Genomic DNA, 27,118 nt, shown 5'->3' with positions numbered 1-27,118 from the left:
TATAATCCTCCATTTAAGTATTTCACTAAGAATCAATCAGTTTTTGAATTTGACACTAATTTTGATAATTCGTTTTCTCAACTATTTATTACTTAGTTTCTTCTAATCATTTTTATGATTTTCTTTTGGCTACTAATTAGTTCTACATCATTTCGGTTCAACTAGTTGCCCATACAATCTTGATATACTTTTATAAGCTAACTAAAAATCACTACATTTTCTCATCCGTTTCTTTCAGCTGTATTTTGACTTCATCATTAAACTTCTTCACATGGTTACATGTGAAAGAAAATCTGTTTTCTTACATGTTACTATGTAATATGTGTACTAGGCATAAATAAATGGCAGTACAGGCAGTCTTGTAGTCGTGGCCGAGTGGTTAAGGCAATGGACTAGAAATCAATTGGGGTCTCCCCGCGCAGGTTCGAATCCTGCTGACTACGTCCTCCCCCTTTTTAAAATTGCAGCAGTCGTCAATTGTTTGCATTTCCATTGTTTCTCGGGAAAAGCGTTGTGCTGGTAGGAGGAGAAAAACAACAGAGTCTTCTCACTGAAGAGGAAGGGGCTTATCACAGGGAGGAACATACCACACATAGGTCACAACGGCTGTTTCATAGCTCGCCGTGACCGTATAGTGGTCAGTACTCTGCGTTGTGGCCGCAGCAACCCCGGTTCGAATCCGGATCACGGCAGGTTTTTCAAGGTGACATTGGTGTCGCACTCTGTGTTGCCATCCGTTATCTCCAGCCTTCTTTTAGTGCAGGCTGTGCTAATGGCACGTCCTGAATGTGTAAGTTTCCTAAAGTGTGGAAGACTAGGGATATGATATAAGAGAAATAGGATCTTTGATGCCAGCATGCTGTGTAGATAAGTACTGATCAAGTCACGCTTCTAAGGCATGGAAGGAATCTTTTCAATTGTTGAGTGTCCATTCATTGCCACAACAGCAGAAAGACATTCTGCAGTTATCATTGATCTATTTAATGTCACCTACATGACATGAAGTCCAAACTATTGTGTTGTACTGATGTCTACACCTACAAAAACCATAAACCCAACCTCAAAGTAACCTGTCGTGTTTTAGCAACCTCCACACCAACCATAAGCTTAAAACCCCATCTCACGGTAAACTTTAGTGTACTGTAAAGGTCTGCGCCGACCACAACCCAAACCTTGCCTACTTGTAAATTGCTGTTGTGGAGCCCGGATAGCTCAGTCGGTAGAGCATCAGACTTTTAATCTGAGGGTCCAGGGTTCAAGTCCCTGTTCGGGCGTGTGACGCTCATTTTGTGGAGCCACAGCTTTTGCCGTTGAGCTATCGCTTGATTAAAGTTTCATCTGGATGCACAATATGTGTACTATTCATAAAGAAATGGCAGTTCAGGCAGTCTTGTAGTCGTGGCCGAGTGGTTAAGGCGATGGACTTGAAATCCATTGGGGTCTCCCCGCGCAGGTTCGAATCCTGCCGACTACGTCCTCCCCCTTTTTAAAATTGCAGCAGTCGTCAATTGTTTGCATTTCCATTGTTTCTTGGGAAAAGCGTTGTGCTGGTAGGAGGAGAAAAACAACAGAGTGTTCTCACTGAAGAGAAAGGGGCTTATCACAGGGAGGAACATACCACACATGAGTCACAACGGCTGTTTCATAGCTCGACGTGATCGTATAGTGGTTAGTACTCTGCGTTGTGGCCGCAGCAACCCAGGTTGGAATCCAGGTCACGGCAGGTTTTTCAAGGTGACATTGGTGTCGCACTCTGTGTTGCCATCCGTTATCTCCAGCCTTCTTTTAGTGCAGGCTGTGCTAATGGCACGTCCTGAATGTTTACGTTTCCTAAAGTGTGGAAGACTAGGGATATGATATAAGAGAAATAGGATCTTTGATGCCAGCATGCTGTGTAGATAAGTACTGATCAAGTCACGCTTCTAAGGCATGGAAGGAATCTTTTCAATTGTTGAGTGTCCATTCATTGCCACAACAGCAGAAAGACATTCTGCAGTTATCATTGATCTATTTAATGTCTCCTACATGACATGAAGTCCAAACTATTGTGTTGTACTGATGTCTACACCTACAAAAACCATAAACCCAACCTCAAAGTAACCTGTCGTGTTTTAGCAACATCCACACCAACCATAAGCTTAAAACCCCATCTCACGGTAAACTTTAGTGTACTGTAAAGGTCTGCGCCGACCACAACCCAAAGCTTGCCTACTTGTAAATTACTGTTGTGGAGCCCGGATAGCTCAGTCGGTAGAGCATCAGACTTTTAATCTGAGGGTCCAGGGTTCAAGTCCCTGTTCGGGCGTGTGACGCTCATTTTATGGAGCCACAGCTTTTGCCGTTGAGCTATCGCTTGATGAAAGTTTCATCTGGATGAACAATATGTGTACTAGGCATAAAGAAATGGCAGTACAGGCAGTCTTGTAGTCGTGGCCGAGTGGTTAAGGCGATGGACTTGAAATCCATTGGGGTCTCCCCGCGCAGGTTTGAATCCTGCCGACTACGTCTTCCCTGTGTTTAAAATTGCAGCAGTCATCAATTGTTTGCATTTCCATTGTTTCTTGGGAAAAGCGTTGTGCTGGTAGGAGGAGAAAAACAACAGAGTGTTCTCACTGAAGAGAAAGAGACTTATCACAGGGAGGAACATACCACACAAGGGTCACAACGGCTGTCTCGTAGCTTGCCGTGATCGTATAGTGGTTAGAACTTTGCGTTGTGGCCGCAGCATCCCCGGGTTGAACGGGGTCATGTCGTGAATTCGACTTTTCATCAATTAGAAATTATCAGACCGGAGGTTTTGAATATCAGAAAATAGACTTTATTCTCCATAATAAAGCCGAGAAAGAGCAGAGCAGACCCCAGAGCATTCTGAAGTCTCTCAGGGACACCTTTTAAAGTATCTGTGTTCTCCATAATCTTTATACAGGTAATTATGACACACCCCTTTTTGTCTCTTTTTAACTCTTGACCATTTTTGAATAGGTTTTCTAGTCTAAGGGGTCCTGCTATTCTTGGCTCTCAGCCCACCAGCTCATGTCAACAGAGATGTTACAGGTATATGTCAGCAAAGTATAGATACAACTTATTCAAAGGAACTAAGGGTTTACATACATTGTTATGATAGGATAATAACTTGATAATATGTTACTCATTCTAACTTCTGCCACATATAGCTTCATACAAGTATTTAACATATATAATCAGTGCTTTACATATTCAGTTATTCTACACAATCAGCCATTCAGTAATAGCCTTCTCCTAGTGTTGCTTCTGTGCAGGCATACTCATATTACACAGTATTTTTAACACATGCTGGCATGTTTGCTGCAAACACTACATACATTTTGAGAAGAGAAAATTAACTGCTTTACACTTAGAAAATACTACACACTGAGAGAATAGAAATCTTCTTCAATCCCTCCTCTTCAGACTTTAGTCTTAATATTATTGTCTTTTAACCCAAAGTGCAATTTCATAATCCAGTTCTCTTAATTACCTCTATCTAGTGACTGATATAAGCCACATAGCTGTTATCAATTGACTAGATTATGCCACTGTATTTTGACAGAAGTCCAGCCAAACATCTCCCCTCTCTCTTGGTTTGAAGGAAGTAAAAGACTGTACTCTTTTTTTTCTCTTAACACATCAAAGACAACAATGTTTTAAGCATAAGTATTCAGTTGGTTCAGTCCTAGCTGCTAGTTTTCACACTCATGTAGAATATACTGAAGTGATATTATATATAGGTACCATAAAAGCAATATGCAAACAAATTCAATATGCAAACATAAAAAGCATCAAATGTTGATCTTGATCTTTGGTCATCCTTGTTTCTCTTCTTCTAAGCTACCAGCATCTTCACTTGACTTTAATAGATGTTAATGGAGATGTGTGGTTAAGAGTCTGAGTTTTGAAATCTGCAGTTGTGCATTCATCATCCCTTGACTTGTGGCACTGCTGTATGTGGTATTCAGGCATATTATCAGAATCACTCTTTACTTTGTTCTGATTAACTTCTCCTTCCACACGTTGCACTTAGTAGTTAAGAGCTTTGGAATATTCAGGCTCCTCTGTTTCCGGTCAGCTTTCCCTTGCTGGAGTTTTTTCCTTTCGCTCCTTTGAGGCATTGGTACCCCATTAATGGCATCCACTTTGGCAGCTGTTGGATTTGCCCTCATCCAGATATGGTCCTTTTCTCCTGGGCTCTCCAGAGCATCCTCAGATAGACTCGATCAGCTGGACTAATTTGACCTTGTATCACTGCTCTCTCACATGGCTCCTTTCTGGTTTCCTGCACAGATATCGCTTTGCACATGGCAATTAATTGTTTCTTCATAAAAGTCCCTACTATATTAGACATCTCTGCAAACCATTCCAAGAGGTTATGTGCAAGGTTATAGGTGAGATTATATGCAAGGTTTTATGCAAAGTTTCATGTGGTTTCTTGCAAGGGTTGACCCAATAGTAGTTCATGTGATGCAGTGTTAGATGCCTGTTTCTGTCAGTTTCCATGCCATCATTCACCAATGCACTTGTTAGCAAATTAATCCCATTAAGTTTATTATTTTCACATATTTCATTGAGCGTTGGCCTTGATGGATCATCTTCATCTCTTTCAGCCATTTCTGGTAATTGAGCATAATACAATTATTCTCTCTTTTGCTTTATTCACAATTTTTCATACTCCTTTAGATGTTTTTATTTATTGATCACTTATTAACTTAGATTTTAATTACTTTATGAATGCAAACCTTTTATGAACTTATTTCTGCTGATGTTTCAAATCCTTGGAAGTACTTCTTTTGTCACAAATGTAATAACTGTTCCAGCTTTATAATTTGCTTCTGGTACCATCTCCAATCATCTACTCATCATAGTTTCTCAACTGTGCTTGTTTACGAAATAATTCTCTATCTAGTCAACACCAAAAACAGTCATCATATCTCACTGTTTGGAGCAATGGTCACCAGTCAAGTCTTTTAATTGAACTAGAGCTCTGTGAAGTTGCAGATAATTCAATCATCCACATATTGTGACAATGTCCATCCTAAGATCTTCTCCCTAAATATTAACTTTTTCTGCATTCTGGTGTATACAGTATTTGCTATTCATCAAGCTACACAAGTACAAACAAGTTTCTACCCTCCTTTGGTAGTTACCTAAAATTAACTCAATAGAAACCAAACCACTTGAAATATTTATCATCCAAAAGAACATATCTTTACATACAATATTAACTTTAGCTGGAAAATCTTCTCCTATTGATTACTCCTAAATCATATTATCAACATTAAGTCTCTTTTATCTGTCTTGATTAACCATTTATTTTAATTATCACATTAACTTCAATTAAATCTTCTTAGTTACTTATAATTTTTTAACTCCATTGAAATTGACTTTAGATAGAAATGTCTAGGACAGATTGCATATTACAGTATCTAGATGTTTCTATTAGTGCTCCTATTTTTCACTTTTCGATAGAGTTTTATACCTAATTCAGCATTTAGTGGTTTTCTTTCTGGACAGATCTTGACTTATCAATTAGAAATTATCAGACCAGAGGTTTTAAATATCAGAAAATAGACTTTATTCTCCATAATAAAGCCGAGAAAGAGCAGAGCAGACCCCAGAGCATTCTGAAGTCTCTCCTGGACACCTTCTGAAGTCTCTCCTGCACCTTCTGAAGTATCTGTGTTTGTTACAATTTTTATACAGGATTATTTGACACACCCCTAAGTCTCTTTTTAACTCTTGACCATTTTTGAATAGGTTTTTAGTCTAAAGGGTCCTGCTATTCTTGGCTCTCAGCCCACTAGCTCATGTCAGCAGAGATGTTACAGGTCTATGTCAGCAAAGTATAGATGCAACTTATGCAAAGGAACTAAGCGTTTACATACATTGTCATGATAGGATAATAACTTGATAATATGTTACTCATTCTAACTTCTGACACATATAGCTTCATAGAAGTATTTAACATATATAATCAGTGCTTTACATATTAAGTTATTCTACACAATCAGTCACTCAGCCTTCTCCTAGTGTTGCTTCTGTGCAGGCACTCTCATCTTACACAGACATATCACTGTATTTTTAACAAAGGCTGGCATGTTTGCTGCAAACACTACATACATTTTGAGAAGAGAAAATTAACTGCTTTACACTTAGAAAATACTTCATACAGAGAGAATAGAAATCTTCTTCAGCAGTCCAACGATCCGTATGTTGTTGCGTCGGCTACGGGATTCAAGATATATGACCTTGGTGAGTAATTTTGAATTACTTTCCATTAGCATTGTGCAAGTCGCTTCGAGAAATTGTGCGCGTTCCTCAAGTGAATTTGCGTAGGTTTCAAGACTGGCGATTTTTGAATTATGCTCTGTCACGGTAGACTGGATTTTATCTAGTTTTACTTCGAGTGCAGAAACTGTGTTTTTAAAGTTTTGCGATAGCCGACATGCTAACTTCCTTGCCCTCGTCTCCGTTCGCCTCCGTTTTCGGTTCGTTTTTGCTCGGTTTGGCTGATTTTGTTGCCATGATTCGAAGTTTAGTTGTGTGCTGTAAAAATGTTGTCCACTTGGAAGCAAATGTAGAGTAAAATGTGGGGTTTAAAGTAAATGAGAAGTAAAAAAGTGTAGGAGCGAGCCTAAACACGTGTCTACTCCATCCCTCCTCCGCCGGAAGACCAACTTTTTATTTCTTTACGGCAAAAGAATTATGCTAGAAATGTTTCTGGATGAGGTATTTATGTGATTTATACATAATAGAGGTATTCTGATCTGTCTTAAAGCATCACAAAATTGTACAGGCATTACAGGTCAAAGCAATCTGTTACATTTATCAAAATAAACATTATTAAAGCACTGCCTTGAGAAATGTAGTGTTGTCAGAAACCAAGTAATTAGTTTTTTTTATTTTATTACTGACAGTGTTCTTGTCTTTTTTGTAAAATTATTTCAGTTTAGGATCAAGAGTAATATAAAATATTGTAAAAAAGCTAAAAAGTATTGTTTAAAAATTGACAAAAAGTGTCTCTATGGCCTTAAAAGTATGTGGTAGTTTTGCCAGTGCTATTAAAAATGATTCATTGTTGTGTACGGAAAAAAAATAGACCATACTTTGTTACAGTTTTTTTTTGGATTGCTTAAGCACGATTTTCAAAACAGGGCCCTTGTTATCAAAACAGTACACACAATTAGCACAACCACACACCCAATTAGCAAAACATTACAGATCCTTTGCATAATTAAACACTCTTATAAAAACTATAGACTTATGTTTAAAAACCACACTTTTTTACCATAAGAAACACACATTTTCACATTTACTATACACTGTTTGCACGAGTTACACACTGCTGTGATAAACCTAAAACACTTTTAGCACTTCTACTTCCTTATGATTAGAGTAGGCTACCATCAACAAAGTACAAATATAAAGTAAATTTACCAAACACTACTCAAGAGCAATGCTGCACACTGAATAAACTCATTTATTCCTCAACATGTCCAACATGTTGGCATGAGGATTCAAAGTACTGTAACATGTCACTTTACGTATTGAACTGTAAGTTAGACACTGTCTCTTTGCCTAGATGAATCTGGCATGAGAATTATCAACATTGCAATGTTGTCCTTAGCAAGACACCTTGGAAAGAAGTGTCTTGAATGTAAAATCTTGTATTGCTGCTACCTCCATTTGGTCACAGGCCTCCTCCATGGCTTGTATGAGGGGTACCTCAGCCTGAAGATGGAGATCATATACCATCCACCACTATGCCGAGAAAAACTCTTCTATAGGGTTGAGGAATGGAGATATGCTGGAAGATATAGGAAAGTGAAATGTGGATGTTGCTGAAACCAGTGCTGAACCAGAGCAGAACGATGGAAAGACACATTGTCCCAGACAACAATGTATTGCGTATGATCGATTTGATTTGCTGCTGTTATGTTGTGCAATTGGTCCCAGAATGTAAGTATATGTGCTGTGTTGTAAGGGCCCATATGGGCATGGCAGTGGAGGACCCCATTCTTTGTAATGGCTGCACAGAGTGTTACTGTATATTTCCCCCACGTTGCACTGGGACATTGACTATAGCCCTGTGGCCAATGATTTCTTCTACCTTGTGTTCTCGTCAGGTTGAACACACCATCATCTACGTAAATGAACTCATGCTGGATCTCCTCTCCATCCATTCGTAAAACTACCTGAAGAACAGTGTCAGGCAAAATTGTGTAGTTCAGTGTAGATCTAGTATTACAGTACAGTAAAAGAATATAAGACAGTATGCAAGATCACACTGCTAAAGTGAATACATACCTCTGTATACTCATGCCGCAGTCTTTTCACCCTTTCAAAATTGTGCTCGAAAGGCACTCCATAAATTTGCTTCATTTGAATATGTTTTTTTTTTATGGTGTGTGCCAGAGTTGATATTGAGACCAGATGGTTTTCATTGAAACTGGCATTTTATAGTGCTTAAACACCTGATTGATGTGTCTACAATTAATCTAACAAGTGTTTGCACACCTGACGACTGTGTTGAACAAGTTGGTTGGACGGTGCAGTAATTTGACTGTCCGTGCTTTGGTATTGCAAGGAAGTGACTTCATGATAGATTTTAGTGTGTAATGTATGTTAAGTGTGTTTAGTGTTTTGCAAATCACTGTGTGTAGAGTTTTGCAACAAGTGTGAGGCTGACAATGTGCTTATAGTTGTGCAAATATGGGCTGATGTTTTGATACTTGTGTGTAAGGTTTTGCTAATAGTGTACTACTTTTAATTTTAGTGTGTAAGCAATCCTAAAAAACTAATACATTTAATCAGACATTTCAGCACAATGCTCTTGCTGTAACACTGAGCCTGAAAGTCTTCTACATCTACTTGTACATTCTCTGATGATTTCTGGAAACAGGTTTCAGGGTTGATTTCTGATTCATTTTACAGCATAATTAATTTTGAGGAGTGCATGATTCTTCTTCTGAGTTGTAAATCTATGATGTGCTTGATAATGCTCTGAAGTTGATCATTTTTACAAAAATCAAAGTCTCTTACTCCCTCCTTTAATTTGTTCTGTAGAGATTTACAAACCTTTTATAATTCGTTGACCTCAATTAAAAAAACAAGACAGCTTTAAAAACCTATCTGATAATGAAGACAATTATCTGTACAATCTAATCATTTAAATATGATAGATCCCCCTGTTGAAAAATCCAGCTTAAACCAGCCTAGGCTGGTTGGCTGGTTTTAGCTGGTTGACCAGGCTGGTTTTAGAGGGGTTTGGGCCATTTCCAGCCTGGTTTCCAGCCATTTCCAGCCTGATCTTAGCTGGTCAGGCTGGAAAATGACCTGCCAAATCCAGCTAAAACCAGCTTGACCAGCCTGGTTTAAGCTGGATATAGCTGGTCTTGGCTGCTCAAGCTGGTTTTAGCTGGTCATCTCCCAGCCTGACCAGCTAAGACCAGGCTGGAAATGGCTGGAAACCAGCCTGGAAGTGGTCAAAACCCCTCTAAAACCAGCCTGGTCGACCAGCTAAAACCAGCCAACCAGCCTAGGCTGGTTGAAGCTGGATTTTTCAGCAGGGCCCTCATATGTGTGATTTTCTTTTGTTTACTGTGTGTTCTGCATCTCTCAGTTTTGTATGATTGTTACATATGTTATGTTATCATATAATCCTGTGTGCTTGTCAGTTATATGCTTCATAATATCTCTAATGTTGGAGTAGGACTGATGTTACTCTCTCCAGTACAGCAGGTGGCGGTGTGCAGCTTTCCTCTGCTCTCTGACTCAACACACGGGCAGAAGAAGAAGTGGTGTGTGTCGTGTTTACAGTCCGCCTCGCGTCCGTTTACACTGCTTCATTTAAAGTCCCGCATGTATCCTCCTGCATGTCGTGTGATTGAATGTAACCCCCGCATGTCCCTGTCTGCTCTGTTCAGAGTGTTTGTGCGGGTGTATTACTAAACTCCTGATGTGACGCAGTTGAGATTAAATCTGTGATCTGGAGTCGCTGTTCAGTAAATCAAAGTTCTCCAATATATTTCCTATGATGATGTCTGCTGAATCCCGCATTTAAAACACGCTTTACAGCACCGCTCGACGCGGATCGCTTGATTTTAGTGTCTGCGCGTTCACAGTCGCGTGCATAAGCGGCCAAGGGCGTTCCCGAGTGAATATTTCGCGGAACAGCGCCCCCCGGTCACAGTTTTTGGCACAACACCGCCCTTCAGAAACGAAAGTGAAAGTAGTTGTTGTGTTGCAGTTTTAAACAACCAGAATTCATCATCTACTAACAGAGAACAGCTTTAAATCTTTGATGTCTTGACAAAACCTGTAAGCTTTATGTGAATGTGTATATGCTGTTATTATAATCAAACGGATGACGCTGTGATTCTTCATTAGTTTACTCGTGATGAGCTTCTGGATTTTAGTGTCTCAGCTGCTGATCTATTCTGGCATTCAGCTGAATTATGAAAGCTGATCAATGACTGGAGATCTGTGATTATTCATTAGTTTCTTCTAGAGTTTCTGCTGGAGATCAAACTCTTCAGGTCCATCATGGAGGACACACACACCCCCGAAGAGCAGGATTTGTTAGCAGGATGCAGGTATTAGACCTACACTTGACATTTCATATGATTATTTTCTACAGGATATTATATTTACTCTCTGTTAGTTGTGTTTTTAATTTGTCTGAATATTTAACACACAGCCAGCAAGATTTTTATACAATAATTATGAAAAGTATCATAAAGTGCTGTTTAAACAGTGAGAGGGTGCTCGCTGCAGAGCCATTTGAGGAGAGCTGAGCTCCAGCAAGGGGGAGCATGAGCTGTTGCTCCTCCTCCTGTAAGCTGTTTTAATGCATACACCAACCCCACCCCTAACCCTACCCCCAGTGACATCACTCGTAGAAGAAGTGCAAAAAAGGTGGAGCTCAAGCTTAAGCTCCCCCTTGCTGGAGCTCAGCTCTCCTCAAATGGCTCTGCAGCGAGCACCACTTGAATAAATCTGGTGTGTTGACTCCAGTGTGTGCAGCGCTGAACTTTAATCTTTTCTGTTTTAGTTCAGTTCATAAGAAGAGAGCAGAAGCAGAGCCCAGCTGTGTGTCTATGAAGAGTGATGCGTCCATGGATCACCCAGTAAATCTTAAGAGTGAAAACACAGGACCTGCTGTCAGGTAGATCATCTCTTTAATATCTGCAACTGATGAGTATTTTCATAATAAATGAATCAGGTAATTAGTGTTGTGGATCTGTTGGGTTTCAGATGTTAGATGTTGTATCTGAGCTCTGCAGGATGCTTGAAGATCTCCGCTTTACACTTCAGGCCACAATTGATGGTGTTAACAAACCAATCGGCGCTTTATTAATAGTTAGTGAGGTAGAAGGTGGGTTTAGGTTTTGGGTAGGGTTAGGGATCCACAATAAGATCATACTGTATGACTACTAATGAGCAGTTCATATGTTCACATTACACAGATAATAAGCCGGTAGTTAATAGTATGAATTGTGAGCTAAACTAAAGTGTTCCCGATCTCCTGCCATAAAGGGCTTTTCCTGCACACTTTCCCCTGCTGTTTCTGTGCTGTACTGATCAGCCATTCCTCTGATCTGAGTCTGTTTTCACTGAAGTGCAGTCATCATCATGTTGTGTTGGCCTCATAGATGCTGCTGATCAACACATTTGGTTTCTAGAATTGATGTTTCTCGAGTTCTGCTGCTCATTCAGTCATGATAGATGATGGTAAATGAACTTGTCTTGCTGTCCTTAAAGTTTGGACTGGAACTCTGCAGACAAACCCCCAATGAGTGACCTTCTGAAGACTGAGTGATGAGGAGGAGGATAAGAGGAGCTGCTGGAGGCGGGAATAACAGTCAGCTGACACAGTGCAGTTTATACTGCTGCTTATATAGTCATGTGATGATGATTGACACGCCTGCATGATTAAGCTCCTCCCACACCTACACTGTGGACTTCATTCAGTGATTTGATGATTAGTTTCAGCTCTAATCTGCTCTAATAGTGCTGCATTGCTGCTGGACTTTCTCTACTAGAAATGAGCCTTGATCTGTGTTTGCTGATATTTTCCACATTCAGACAGTTTCTGTTCAAATATAAAGGGAATTAATTTAAGTGTTTTTGTAAATGAAGAATGATTAATATCAGGTTTGTGCAGTGTGTGCAGCGCTCAACTTTAATCTTCTCTGTTTTAGCTCAGTTCATCAGAAGAGAGCAGAAGCAGAGCCCAGCTGTGTGTCTATGAAGAGTGACGTGTCTATGGATCCACCATTAACATTTAAGAATGAAAACACACGACCTGCTGTCAGGTAGATCATCTCTACACACACATGATTACACTGAAGCATTTATATGATCCTGTGTTTCTAGAAGATCAGAAAAACAAGTATTACATTTACAGGAGACTTTAAAACTAAATGTCCACACACTCACATCTGATCATTAGTGAAGTACTAATAAAGTATTTATACTCAAACTGTTAGAGTTAGTAGAGTGAGTTTACAGGCTTTTACAAAAGTCAGCAAAGTGTGGATAATCAAGAGAAAGATTTTAGACAAGATGAATGAACAAGTTCTCTGAGACAAACACACCACACAGTCTTTATTGTAACAGAGGCCAGCGAGTAAGTGCTGTGCAGGTAAACCTCACTTCTGACCTCTAAAGGTGCTCTAGTGACAAATACTAGAGGTCATGGTCTTTAGCCTCCTTCATAGAGCAACCGACTCCCATGCGGAAGGTTGCCGGTTGGATCCCAGCTCGGAGTGTGTTGGGTGGTGTAGGACCGGCAGTGTTACACTTGTGCTCTCTCACATTTTCATCCTACAAGATTTTAAATGTCTTCAGTGAGCATCCAGCATCATTGTGAATGAAGGATATCAAATGATTAAAGTGTTAGATTTAATAAATGACAAGTACTATTAAATGTTTACAGCATTTTGAGCAGTAGATGTGATCTAATTAAGTCTGTAAATTGTGTCTCAGCTTGTCATAGAGAACACACATGGCTTCACTAGATGATCTTTACACTTGCACTCATTGGTTCTTTGTGTTGTTGTTGATCCTGCAGTGTGGATGGAGATGATCAGACTGGAGACCTGCAGCAGGATTCACTCCAACCAGAACATGATGAACTTCAGAGAGTCAAAGAGCAGCACAAAACCAGCATGAAGAACAAGTATGAGAGATTATTTGAGGGAATCAACCATGGAGAGACTCAAACCCTCCTGAACAGGATCTACACACAGCTCTACATCATAGAAGGAGAGAGTGAAGGAGTGAATGAAGAACATGAGGTTTTACAGATGGAGAAAAGAGCCAGAACAAAACCCTCACAACACACTCCAGTCTACTGCAATGACATCTTTAAAGCCTCAGCTGGAGCAGGACATGAGGAGAAGATCAAGAAGGAGAAAGCCCAGATCAAGACTGTTCTCACTAAAGGCATCGCTGGAATCGGGAAAACCGTCTCTGTGCAGAAGTTCATTCTGGACTGGGCCGAGGGAAAAGACCATCAGGATGTAGATTTCATGTTTGTGCTTTCATTTCGAGAGCTGAACTTGATCAGAGATCATCAGTACAGTCTTCACAGACTTCTGCTGGACTTTCATCCTGAACTTGAAGATCTGGAGCCCAAGATTTATGAGCAGTGTAGAGTTGTGTTCATCTTTGATGGTCTGGATGAAAGCAGAATCACACTCAACTTTTCAGATGAGGAGAAAGTTTGTGCTGTGACTGAATCTTCATCAGTGGCTGTGTTGATGCGGAGCCTCCTGAAAGGAGATCTGCTTCCCTCTGCTCTCATCTGGATCACCTCCAGACCACCAGCAGCCCATCAGATCCCCTCCAGATACATCAAGCGTCTGACAGAAATTCAGGGATTCACTGAGCCTCAGAAGGAGGAATATTTCAGGAAGAGAATCAGCGACGAGCATCAAGCCAGCAGAATCATCTCCCACATCAGAAGAGCAAGAAGCCTCCAGATCATGTGCCACATACCCGTCTTCTGCTGGATCTCCTCCACTGTGCTTCAGAAGCTCCTGGAAGAAGATGTGAGTGCAGAAATCCCTCAAACTCTGACTGAGATGTACATCCACTTCCTGCTGATTCAGATCAACACAAGGAAGCAGAAGTATGAAGAGAGAGATCCAGAGAAACTCCTGCAGTCCAACAGAGGAGTAATCCTCAAACTTGCTGAAGTGGCTTTCAGACAGCTGATGGAGGGCAATGTGATGTTCTATGAGGAGGACCTGATTGAGAGCGGCATAGACGTCACTGACGCCTCAGTGTATTCTGGGATCTGCACTGAGATCTTCAAGGAGGAATCTGTAATTCATCAGAGGAAAGTCTACAGCTTCATCCATCTCAGCTTTCAGGAGTTTCTGGCTGCTTTCTTTGTGCTTTACTGCCATTTAACAGAGAACAGAGAACCGCTGAGGGTGATTTATGAGAGAGAATATTCATATGATCAATATCTACAGTCCAGCTCTGAGAAGTCTCTGTATGATTTGCTCAGTTCAGCAGTAGATAAAGCTGTCAGGAGTAGTAATGGTCGTCTGGATCTGTTCCTGCGGTTCCTGCTGGGCATCTCACTGGAGTCCAATCAGAGACTCTTCCAGAATCTGCTGACACACACAGAGAAGAGCTCAGAGAGCATCAGGAGAATCACACAGGACATTAAAGATGGGATTAAGACAGATGATGATCTCTCAGCTGAAAGATCCATCAATCTGTTCCTCTGTCTGCTGGAGGTGAAAGATCAGACTCTGGCCAGAGAGATTCAGGAGTTTGTGAAATCAGACAAACACTCAGTGAAGTATCTCTCTCCTGCTCATTGCTCAACAATCTCCTACATGATTGAGATGTCAGAGGAGCTGCTGTATGAGTTAGACTTTAATAAATTCAACACATCAGATGAGGGAAGACGGAGACTGACAGCAGCTGTGAGAAACTGCAGAAGAGCTCTGTGAGTATTCATTGATTGATCACAGAAGACACACATCAGTCTGCACTGAAGACTCAAATCAGTTTAGTGAATCACTGCCCTGCTTTAACAGAAAATCTTTAGCTGGCCATATCGTCCCCCTGTGAGATCGCTGATACACCATATTACTGCATGGGGACGCGGCGGCAGTGTTCTGTTTGCTTATTTGCTCGTTTATTTAATAATTTCTAAACGTATTTATCAAACCTTTCTTGACTTTTTACTCACACAAACAACATTTGTACTTATTTAATAATCTACTTCATTTGCTTTACATTTTATCCTGGAAAATAACTCAAATCCCTGCAAATCCCTGTGCTCCTCCAGCTGAATAGGACATTTGTTGATGTGTATTTGCTCAAATCTAACACAGTGTTGCTCTTGGATAATTGTGTTTGTTTTCTGATCAGAGAAATAGTGTAATTTTAGACACAGTATTGCCGTCTCGCCGCAGACATGCCTCTAATATTATATTTACTGTAGACCTAAACACTAAACTTTACACTGAGCTCAGTAAAATCCTCTCTGATTAGTTATTAATAATCTGTTCAATAATTCATTACAGTCATATGAATGGGGAATACAGGTTTAGTTTAATGTAGTTTCAATCAATCAATCAATAAAAATAATATATTTTCTTTTTATGAGGGTATGAGGGTGGTATGAGGGCTCGATGTCCACAGGTGGGGGTTGCAGCCCAACACCATGGTACAACACCATGAGGTAGCCTGACTGCCATTAGGTACTGAGATGACATCCTCAGACCCCTTGTGAGACCATATGCCGGTGTGTTTGGCATTTCATTCATTCAGATCTAGGATGTGTTATTTTAGTGTTCCCTTTATTGTTTGAGCAGTATATATATATATATATATATATATATATATATATATATATATATATATATATATATATATATATATATATATATATATATATAGTTTATTTCCAGTGTTACTTTTATCACTGTAGACTGGACTCATGAACACTCAACACTGCTCATTTCTTACTGCTGATTTTGTTGCTCTTTGTCGTCTACAAAGGCTACAGAGGTGTATACTCACTGTTCAGTGCTGTGAGAGTTTGTCTTCAGCTCTACAATCCTCAAACTGTGTGCTGAGAGAGCTGGACCTGAGTAACAATGACCTGCAGGATTCAGGAGTGAAGCTTCTCTCTGATAGACTGAAGAGTCAACACTGTAAACTGGAGACACTGAGGTAAAATAAAAACATTTCCATCAAATAAATGCTACCACAAATGACTTTTACATTGTGAAATGTTGTAAAGTCTGATGAGGTAATGAGCATATGCTGTAATGTTCAGATGTTCAGCCCATCACTGAGTCTCTTTATTTACTGATGTTAATGTGTGTAAAGTTATATTCAGTCAGTTTTATATTAATTTCAGGAATATTATTGACTAATATAAACATGTTCATGTGATTTATTTACAATACAGTTTTTACAGTCATATTTTCTGTCTGTTTATATTATATGAGAGACTTGCTTTGTTTAACAAATTTGTGGATCTGAATGGATTTGCATTGTAAACATTAAATAACAGTTATAAAGTTTTATTTATTTTAAATAATAGGTTTTTGTTATGATTGTTACTCTTTTAAATCATTCTGCTTAAATCTGCAGATTTTTTTTTTTTCTTTACAAAATTCTGCTCAGAAATAGCAAAATTAATCTGTCTGGCTGACTCATTTTGGTCCAGAGATCTTTTCTTTAAAAAAGTTTATGTTATAATAAAATACAAATGTTTGATCTTCCTCCATGGGACCATTAAAGCAACTCTGAATAGTTAGAGTTAGAGTCTTTTCCTTTTCCTATGAGGAGAAATCACTCCTCCTTTTACTGTCCTCTACACAGGCTACAGGGCTGTAATCTCACTGTTCAGTGCTGTGAGAGTTTGTCTTCAGCTCTACAATCCTCAAACTGTGTCCTGAAAGAGCTGGACCTGAGTAACAATGACCTGCAGGATTCAGGAGTGAAGCTTCTCTCTGATGGACTGAAGAGTCAACACTGTAAACTGGACACACTGAGGTAAATGATTCTCCACTCAACAACATTAAAAAGTGTTTTGATTGAGATGGAAATGTCCAGATATATTTAAGAGCATTAGTGGAGAAACTGCAAAATGCTGCTCTTCAAATGAAAGTTTTTTTCTTAAACAGTTCAGAAATCAGTGTATTTTAATGATTATTTTAATCAATTACCTCTAAATCTTTATTTATATTTTATATTTTTAATGATTATATTTCTAGTTTATCTGTGAATTGGTTTATTGGAGCAGGTTTGACAGGCTCTGATCATTTGCATTTTGCAGGTTTATAAATATATAAAGTCTCGTGGTCCTCTTATCTGAACTCAAATTTAGCAGTTTTCTTACATTTCAAAGTATTCAAGAACAAATTAGTTGGCATTTAATATTCAGTTTTATTAAATAGCAATAGTCAGTCATTCTAACTGATACAAGTTTTTGTCATATTATTTACCTCATAGTTTGTTTTTACATCAGATGAATGACTGAAATCACACTGTTAATGTAATCTGTGTTCTTCTTTTTCAGACTGGTCAAGTGTAATCTCACTGTTCAGTGCTGTGAGAGTTTGTCTTCAGCTCTACAATCCTTAAACTGTGTCCTGAGAGAGCTGGACCTGAGTAACAATGACCTGCAGGATTCAGGAGTGAAGCTTCTCTCTGATGGACTGAAGAGTCAACACTGTAAACTGGAGACACTGAGGTAAATGATTCTCCACTCAACAGATACAGTTTCATATTGGGTTACAGAATGTGGAGCCTCTTTCAGTGGATTGGCAGAAGAAGAAACAAAACATTTACAGGGATTTGATTTCAATCATATCTATACTAATAATAGTAATAACATACTAATGTATGTTTATCTATAAAAATATATTTAAAATCATTACTATATATAGTATATTGCGAAATGTTGCATGTTCAAAGCTTTTCTTTTTCCAATATACTCAAATGTGACTTATAGTTAAAAGAATCAGTTTATTTTAAAAAAAAAACAACATTTTAATAAAATTAATTATTCACATTTTATTTTTGGGTCATGAATATTTATGTTTCTCACCTGACAGAATAAACAGAGTGCCCCGCAGGGTCTTAAAAGCATTGAAAAACTCTTAAATTTGATAATCTTAAATTAAGACCTTAAAAGCCTTGAATTTCATATATCAAGTCTTAGATTTGTTACGAAGGTCTTAATTTTTTAATTTATTTTTGCCTTTCCCATGATTAAACATCATACTGTAACAAAGTTAACTGTTACTAATGTAGGCTAATTAAAAAATTAATGCAGCGTAACTTTGAGTGCATCTCGCGCTCCATGTCATAGCAGAAAGTGCGTCGCCATAGCTTACTTTGGCAAGCAAGAGTATTTACAGCGCTCCAACTACTTAAAAACTACTTAAAGACTGTGCTCAATTTCACTGCATGTGTCTTCTGGACAGTCTTTCATTGACACTTACAGCAGAAGCTCCTATTTCACTGCGATTGAGAGAATGAAACTAAACTATTTCTCTCTCTTCCACTGTGGCCCGTTTGACCTGCTGGCATGACTTTTCCTCTCCTCTCGGCTGTTACAGTGATTCTTCTGGATAGAGGTCGCTCTGGTTACTAAAGTAACCCTCATTCAAAGAGGAGGGGAACAGAAATGCTATTAGTGGATTTATTTATTAATCCACGAATGGGGATTTCGTTTCAGAAAGCTAATCGTCTGAAAGAGGATATAACGGGCCAATGAAATGCCAATGAATTGGCAGCGTAAGCTTGCGCACGTGTGCCTTATTGCCAATTAGCTTCACATATAAGGACTGGGAAAGCAAGGAAACGCCATTTTTTTAAGCTGAAGAGACTGACACTTACAGCTAAGGAACAATCATTATGGCGATGCTATAAAGCATTTCTGTTCCCCTCCTCGTGGAACGAGGGTTACTTTAGTAACCAGAGCGTTCCCCTTCGGATGGGGAACTTCAATGCTATTAGTGGATTTATTTATTAATCCACGAATGGGGAAATGTCTGGAAAACGCCATAATGACTGCACCTTACCTTCGCTTCCGATGAGAGGATAGCCAGGCATAGCGTTAGCACTCCAGCATCAAAGAGAGGCGTGGTCCTCCAACGTGATCCCTGGCCCTTATCCCACTTCAAAAGAAGTTTTACGGATTTAGATATATTTTTTGGGAGTCGCAAGATAATAGATAATTTAGATAATTCTAGGAAAATATGACAGTACATTGGGAAAGCGTGCATTCCTGATAGGGAGGACGCTGCGGAGGCCATCTGCTACCCAATGGGGAGATATGATGGCAAAAATATATGGACTAGCCCTGAAAAGGGGGAGTACGCATAAAATAAGATGGTTAGCAGAGAGGGAAGACACGGGTCCGCCCATGAGGGGGGACTGCACCATGGCTGAATAAGCATATGGGATCGCCAAGTGGGGATCACGCATAGCGTGCACCTATACCCAAAACGTGTGCTGACCAGTGGGCCAGCAAGTAACTCCTCCGTTTAGTCAGTGCTTGGGGCCTCGGAGGAATCTGCAGTGCTCACCTGACGGGGAATTTTACTGACAGATAAAAAAGCGCACGTATCTCCGTGTTAGGGAGAATGGCACAGCAAGCGTGTTTCCACACCCTTCCGAGTTTTAATTACCAAGAGTTTCCTCAATTACCAAGGGTTACCTAATACCCTTGAGGAAACCGGCTCCACTCGCAGATTGTAAAACCTTACAAATGTATTAGGTGTCGCCCAGCCCACAGCTCTACAGATGTCTGTTAGATAGGCGCCGCGTGCACACGCCCAAGAGGATGCGATGCTCCGAGTGGAGTGCGCATGCACTCTCGGGGGACACTGCTCGCCCTGGCTCTGATAAGCGAGGGGGATGGCATCCACTATCCAGTGGGCCAACCTCTGTTTTGATACGGCACTTCCCTGCTGCCGACCGCCATAACAGACAAAGAGCTGCTCAGATGATCTAAAGCCCTGAGTGCGGTCCAGATAAATATGCAAAGTGCGAACTGGACAAAGTAAGAAAAGGGCTGGGTCTGCCTCCTCCGGGGGCAGCGCTTGCAGGCTCACTACCTGGTCTGTAAATGGTGTGGTAGGAACCTTGGGCACATATCCCGGGCGGGGTCTCAGGATAACGTGAGAGTAATCTGGCCCGAATTCCAGGCACAAGTCACTGACTGAAAATGCATCCAACCCTCTTAATAGATGCCAACGCGACCAGCAGAGCTGTCTTCAGGGACTGAAATCTTAAAGATACTGAGTCAAGTGGCTCAAAGGGATCTGTACGCAGGCTCGTGAGAACGAGGGCGAAATCCCAAGAGGCCATGAGAGAAGGCAGGGTGGATTAATTCGCCTAGCGCCTCTGAGGAACCGGATGATAAGGTTATGCCTTCCCACGGTGCTGCCAGCCACCGCCTCATGATGAGCGGAGATGGCAGCCACGTAAACCTTGAGTGTGGAGGGCGACAGCCTGCTCTCCAGCTTCTCCTGAAGGAAAGAAAACACTATGCTGATCTAGCAATTTTGGGGGTCTTCTCTGCGAGAGACGCACCATTTAGTGAATAGACTCCACTTCAGGGCATAGGCGCGCCTCGTGGAGGGGGCTCTAGCTTGAGTGATGGTATTAACCACCGCGATCGGTAGGTTCTTCCTCGCGTCTAAGGACCACACGTGGAAGTTCCAAAGATCGGGGCGAGGGTGCCAGATGGTGCCCTGTCCCTAAGAGAGTAGGTCCTCTCTCAAAGGGATCTGCCAGGGGAGGGCTGTCGCAAGGAGGGAGAGTCCTGACATCCAGGTCCGGTTGGGCCAGACGGACGCAACCAGCAAAACCTGTTCCTCGTCCTCCCTGACCTTGCACAGTAACTGCGCGAGCAGGCTCACTGGGGGAAACGCATATTTGCGCATGCCCCGAGGCCAGCTGTGGGCCAGTGCATCCGTGCCGAGAGAGCCCTCAGTCAGGGAAAAAAACAACTGGCAATGAGCGATCTCGGGAGAAGCAAACAGATCGATCTGGGCTTCCCTGAGTTGCGCCCATATCAGCTGAACAGTTTCGAGGTGGACTCTCCATTCTCCGGGACGTAAAAGTTGCCGTGAGAGCGCATCGGCTGCACGGTTGAGCTTGCCTGAAATGTGAATGGCGCAGCGATTTCAGCTGCAAATGACTCCAGAGAAGCTGAGACATACGGCGAGAGTGAATACCCCCCATGCGGTTGTTATACGCCACCGCCGCCGTGCTGTCTGTCCTGACCACCACGTGTTGCTGCTCCAGCACCGGAAAAAAGCGGTAGAGAGCGAGGAACACTGCCAACAGCTCCAGGCGATTGATATGCCAATGCAACTGGGTTCCTTTCCACAGGGCCGCAGCTGCATGCCTGGAGCACACAGCCCCCCAGCCCGTGCTGGAAGCATCTGTTGAGACAACAACATGACTGGACGCCTGTCCTAGAGGCACTCTGGCCTGTAGGAACGAGGGGTCGTTCCAAGGGCTGAGGGCACAGCGACACAGCGCAGTAACAGTGCCATGCGCGTCTGGGGACTCGATCGTGAAGCCAGTGCTGAAGTGGTCTCATATGGAGTAATCCGAGCGGCGTGACAGTGGCTGCGGATGCCATATGCCCCAGGAGCCTCTGAAATAATTTTAGTGGGACCTCTATTTTGCTGTCTGAGAGCTCTCAGACAGTTCAACATCAGCTGAGCGCGCTCTCCTGAGAGGCGCGCTGTCATGGTGACCGAGTCCAGCTCCAACCCGAGAAAAGAGATCCTCTGCACGGGGGCGAGTTTGCTCTTTTCTCGGTTGACCTGAAGCCCCAACAGGTGGAGGTGCCGGAGCACCTTGTCTCTGTGCATAATCAATTGCTCCCGAGAGTGGGCTAAAATCAACCAGTCGTCGAGATAATTGAGTATGCGGATGCCCACGAGCCGAAGGGGCGCTAAGGCACCCTCCGTGAGCTTGGTGAAGACCTGCGTAGACAGAGAGTCCGAAGGGGAGGACTTTGTATTGCCACGCTCGACCTTCGAACGCAAACCGCAGAAACTGATGGTGGCGAGGACATGGAAATATGCGTCCTTCAGGTGTATTGCTGCAAACCAAACCTGAGGACGAACGCACCGGAGGATGCGCCTCTGCTTGAGCATTCTGAACGGCAGCTTGTGCAGACAGCGGTACAAAACGCGCAGATCTAGGATTGGCTGTGACCCACCGCTCTTTTTGGGTACGATGAAGTACGGGCTGTAAAACCTGCTCTCCATCTCGGCTGGAGGGACCGGCTCGATTGCATCCTTCACCAGGAGGACAGCAATCTCCTCTCGCAAGACAGGGGCGGACAGGGGGGTGACCCTGGTGAAATACAAACCCGTGAACTTTGGGGGCCGTTTTGCGAACTGAATCGCATAACCGAGTCTGATTGTGCGTAGGAGCCACCGCGAGCGGCGGGCTTACGCTAACCAGGCAGGCAGAGCTCTCGCTAATGGACTCATTGCTACAATCGCTGACGTAACAGCAGTAGGGCAGGGCAGAGTGGGTGTGCTGATCCGGGAAGCGCGAGGGTCCCGCGGAAGAGCTGGAGGCGAGAGATTCGCTATCACTCCGCACCCAAACTCCGGAGAGGGGGCTCGAGGGGTGGGAGAAAGGAGACTGTCCTCCCAGTGCTCGTGAGCCACAGGCAAAGCACACAGAGCCTGCGAGCTGGGAAGCAGAGCATCTCGGACTGGCAGGGTTCATGCTGTCACATCTGAGGAAGCGGAAAAGTGCTCTTTTATTGATGTTTTGTGGCACTGAAAAGTATCGTCGGAATTGGGGCCTTGCCCTCCAGCGGGGAAAGAGCAAATTTCCTCTTCTCCAGATGACCTGTCTCAGGGATCCTACGCAGTCCGTTTACCGCACTTAACGGCGCCCTGGGCAGGGGGGGCTGTCTGCGTCCGAGGTGCTCGACATGCCCGCTTCGGCGGAGGTGGAGCAGCACTCGTAGGCGGACGCCCTCGGTGAGGAGCAGCAGATGTGGATGGTTCGGCGGGCAGAGCGGGCTTATGGTCCCGCCGATAGATGACAGTGCCCATCGCATCTAACTGCTCTCTTATCGCCTTGAACTCCTGGGTGAATTTACTGACGAAGTAGCCGAACAGGCCAGCCTGGGATATGGGGGAGTCAAGAAAGCAAACTTTGTCGACTTTTCGCATGTCAGCCAGGTTTAGCCAGAGGTGGCGCACCTGGACCACTAATGTGGACATCGTCCTCCCAACCGCACATGCAGCGGACTTAGTGGTCCGAAGAGCATAGTCGGTTGCGGTGCGAAACTCGTGTAACAAGCCTGGGTTGGACCCACCCTCGTGCAGCTCGGCCAGCACCTGCGCTTGGTAGCGCTGGTAGGTGGCTATCGCATGCAAGGCGGAAGCAGCCTGGCCCGCAGCTTTGTAAGCTCTAGCTCCGAGGGAGGCAGATAACCTACAGGCTTTTGACGAGAGACGAGGCAGACCCCGCCAAAAAGGGGCGCCACGCGGACAAAGATTGATCGCAATGGCGCGCTTGACTGGTGGAAACACTTCCTACCCTCTAGCCGCTCTGCCGTCAAGAGTGGTGAGGGCGGAAGAACACGCAGCACAGGCAGAGAAAGGTGCCCTCCAAAACCGTGTGAGCCTACTGTGCACCTCCGGGAAGAAGGGGACGAGAGGCTTCGAAGGCTTTGCCCTCTGGTTCTCTATGCAGCACCCATCTAGTCGGTCCGGCCGCGGAGGTAGGGGATAGCAGCGCGGGAAAGCACGGCTAACATGTCCGTTTCAGGATCTGTCTTGACAGCGCTCACCTGCCCAGAGTGGGCGAGCGGGTTTGGATCATCATCGGACAATGAAAGCCCACCCTCCGATCCCGTGTTGGACGTCTAGTCTCCGGTGTCATTGAGTGTCAAGGGCTACCATCTGGTTAGACGGATTGCTTCCCCCGCCCGAAGCTTGGATGGAGCGCTCGGAGCAGCGGGATGTCCGCGGGCTTGTGTATCTCTCGCTGAATCCCTCAGATCTGCCCGAGTGCCCGCTGCAGTGCAGGGGACAGCTGTGGTGGTTCGCCCTTTCACAAGGGCTAGCCGCGATCTCAATTGCGCATGAGACATGGCATCGCAATGACGACATAAACTGTCCGCGAGCACCGCATTAACATGTTGGACCCCCAAACATGCAACGCAGTGATTGTGCCCATCATCCGGAGAAAGGAAACCACCGCATCCAGAAACGCATAGTCGGAGCGCCATCCTGAAAAGGATGTGCTGCACGACTGTGTTGCTCTTTTAGGAAATTAGCAACTATACGCTCTGGAGGAACAAACCCAGAGAACACCAGGCAAGGGAGAATCCCAGCTCTACCGTCTGCCACCGCGTGTACCCACTCTGGACTGGGAGACCACTCTCGTTCGCTCAAATCGCTGGATTACAGCAGGAGGAGCCCTCATCGACTCTCTCAGAAGGCTGTAAAAGTCTCTGAAGCGAAAAGGATGGCGTTTCCTTGCTTTCCCTGTGCTTATATGCAGAGCTAATTGGCAATAAGGCACGCATGCGCAAGCTTACGCTGCCAATTAATTGGCAGTTAATTGGCCCGTTATATATTTTTTCAGACGATTGGCTTTCTGAAACGAAATCCCCATTTGTGGATTAATAAATAAATCCACTAATAGCATTGAAGTTCCCCATCCGAAGGGGAACTGCATTCCTGCGGTTGTACCACAGGACCCGACCAAATTTCTTGTGGTGCGGGAAGGCTATAACATGTGTGTGTGTGTGTGTGTGTGTGTGTGTGTGTGTGTGTGTGTGCGTGTGAATGAGAGAGAGCGTAAAGCCGCCTTTCCACTGCACATGACATTTGGACATGACTGTTTGATTACGCTGCCTTGTGGCATTTGCACAGAATTTTCTGTTCTGACCTGCACCATGCGAGAGAAGCTGTTCTGGCAGTGTCCAGAGTGTAAAAGCAAGAGCCTTTATTCTCTGTGCATTCACCATGGTTGAATAAGTGAATGAATACTAGAAAGTCATAGACCACTAACAGTATTGGTGGGAATGTGGAGACAACACAAACCATATATATTTTTATTACTTTATTACTTGCATTTATGTATAAAAATGTTTTATTTTTTATGTAGTTTTCTGATAAAAAAATAAATAAATAACCAAATAAACTAGTATTTCTCATCTCGCGCACACGGACCTGCTTGGACAACACTGGAATACAGCACATCCTGTTGGCCAGCCACATACGGTCTAGTCGTAGGAGTTCAAATATTTCAACAGATCTGCAGCTCAAATTGGATCAGAATTTTCCGCATACGGAGATGATTGGAACTCCATGCAGCTCCCGCACTACTCTCCATCAAAAATGAATGACTTCCGGTCTTGTGTGTGTGTGTGTGTGTGTGTGTGTGTTTATACAGACAGCCCCCCTCCCCCCAAATAGAAAACTGTATACACCGTGATGCACCGAGATATCAAATTGAACCGAAACGATAGCATGATAATCGTACCCAAACCATGAGACCAGTGTAGGTTCACACCTCTATTTTCTACATTAAAAGCATTGCCACCACAGCCAAGGAACATCCTATCTTACTGTGGCTCAACATCAACTCTACGGCAAACGCGTTGAGAAAAAGCCACAAGCAGAAGTTGACAGGACTTGAGAGTCTGGGCGAAACAATTGCAGCCAAGGCAGCAGAGCTTTGAAGCCTATAGTGTTCAACACAAAGTTCAAAATTATTTGTTTATTAAAAATCAAATGTGTGTTACGCTGTTGTGCATGTATTAAAAATAACTGACCATTTAAATAAAAGTTTTACTCAATTCAAGTAGTCACTTATTTTCTAGGGTTCAAAATGTATACAGATTTGACAGTTTTCCCCCATACTTCTGTCAGAATGGGTACGAAGTTGGCATTGAATTTCATTTAAAAATGGTAGTAAAAAGGTCTTAAAAAGCCTTGAAGTTAATTTGGAGGATCCCGGGGGTACCCAAAGGCCCCTAATGCTCTATCAGTGTGAATGTGACTGTCAGGCTGGTGAAAGAGACATAAAAATAGCGGGTTTGTGTTTGTTTACAACTACAAATGAGGTCAACATGCAATAGCCAATCAGCTTTCTTTTATTGACTCAATGCGCATGGCCACGGGAAGTGTCACTACACTCAGTGGCATCTGTATGTCAGATGTCGTGTCACTTCATGTTAAAACTGCTGCTGGGAGGTTCGCTGTGGGTGCGAGACACATGATTTCGGCTGGTGGAGTACAGCGTTATTTCACTGACAAATGTTGTGAGTGCAGTTTTATAAGTCGGGAGCTCATTCGTGTAATACAAGAGAGTGAATCTCTTTGCTCACACGCCGGTGTCCTTTGTTCTGCACAAAACTGCTAGCGAGCCCTCAAAACACGGCTGTTCACGTGCGAATGATCTGCTGTCGCTCCGTCGGACGATGCAGACTCACAATTTTTGTGTCTTGTGTTTCCCCCTTCTATCGTGCTTTTGCTCTTCATAGATGCTTTAGCATAGTGTAGTATTAAGAATAGTGAACGAATAAAATGAAATACAGTGTAGTTTTACTACAGTAAAGTGTGGTGAATTGTAGTATAATATACCCTATATTGTAAAACAAACTGGGTAATTTGTTTATATTACACTTGTTGTGTTACCATAGCAACTATAGTATTACCACAACAGATTAATTGAAGTACTTTACTGTACTTTACAAAACACTGTACAGCAGACACCAGTTCACTTTACTTTAGTTGCCATGATGAAATAGGATTGATAGTGAGATTAATTTGAAGAGTAAATAGTACAGTAGGCTATAAAATCTTATCAAGTTTACCCCTATTTTCTATCACAGTTAAATTTCTACTTGCACCTTTTGGATGTTTAATAAATGTTTTTAAAATAAAACTATGTTTTTAAGTGTTTGAAACTGGAAATATCTCATCATATAATATACAGCCAAAAATGTTGTGGTTTATTAGAGTAAAAATGTAATATGCAAGTCTATTTCAGGATTTTGGTTATTGGTAATAATTAGTGTAGTAATATAAATCATATCAAAAAGCAC

The 27,118-nt window shown here is 42.5% G+C and overlaps 1 protein-coding gene, 1 long non-coding RNA gene and 5 other non-coding genes across 8 annotated transcripts in view; all 7 read left to right on the top strand.

Moving 5' to 3' along the window:
- Positions 1-27,118, top strand: part of LOC137491172 (uncharacterized) — a 122,382-nt gene that overhangs the window by 83,876 nt on the left and 11,388 nt on the right. The window lies entirely within an intron of this gene.
- Positions 362-443, top strand: trnas-aga (transfer RNA serine (anticodon AGA)). Its single transcript has one exon. It is a non-coding gene; the product is annotated as a tRNA-Ser (tRNA).
- Positions 1,202-1,274, top strand: trnak-uuu (transfer RNA lysine (anticodon UUU)). The gene has a single exon. It is a non-coding gene; the product is annotated as a tRNA-Lys (tRNA).
- trnas-uga (transfer RNA serine (anticodon UGA)) lies at positions 1,393-1,474 on the top strand. The gene has a single exon. It is a non-coding gene; the product is annotated as a tRNA-Ser (tRNA).
- Positions 2,233-2,305, top strand: trnak-uuu (transfer RNA lysine (anticodon UUU)). The gene has a single exon. It is a non-coding gene; the product is annotated as a tRNA-Lys (tRNA).
- trnas-uga (transfer RNA serine (anticodon UGA)) lies at positions 2,424-2,505 on the top strand. Its single transcript has one exon. It is a non-coding gene; the product is annotated as a tRNA-Ser (tRNA).
- On the top strand, positions 9,677-15,055 carry si:dkey-156k2.1. The gene is made up of 5 exons (NM_001328335.1): positions 9,677-9,812; positions 10,513-10,607; positions 11,066-11,179; positions 12,216-12,329; positions 13,088-15,055. Exons 2-5 carry the CDS (start codon positions 10,558-10,560, stop codon positions 14,985-14,987), a joined length of 2,178 nt encoding a protein of 725 aa, NP_001315264.1. The 5' UTR covers positions 9,677-9,812; positions 10,513-10,557; the 3' UTR covers positions 14,988-15,055.

This window comes from Danio rerio, chromosome 4 (assembly GCF_049306965.1).
Source record: "Danio rerio strain Tuebingen ecotype United States chromosome 4, GRCz12tu, whole genome shotgun sequence".
Lineage (NCBI taxonomy): Eukaryota > Metazoa > Chordata > Actinopteri > Cypriniformes > Danionidae > Danio > Danio rerio.
Note: the sequence above shows the minus strand (reverse complement) of the source record. Positions and strands in the feature narration are given on the sequence as shown.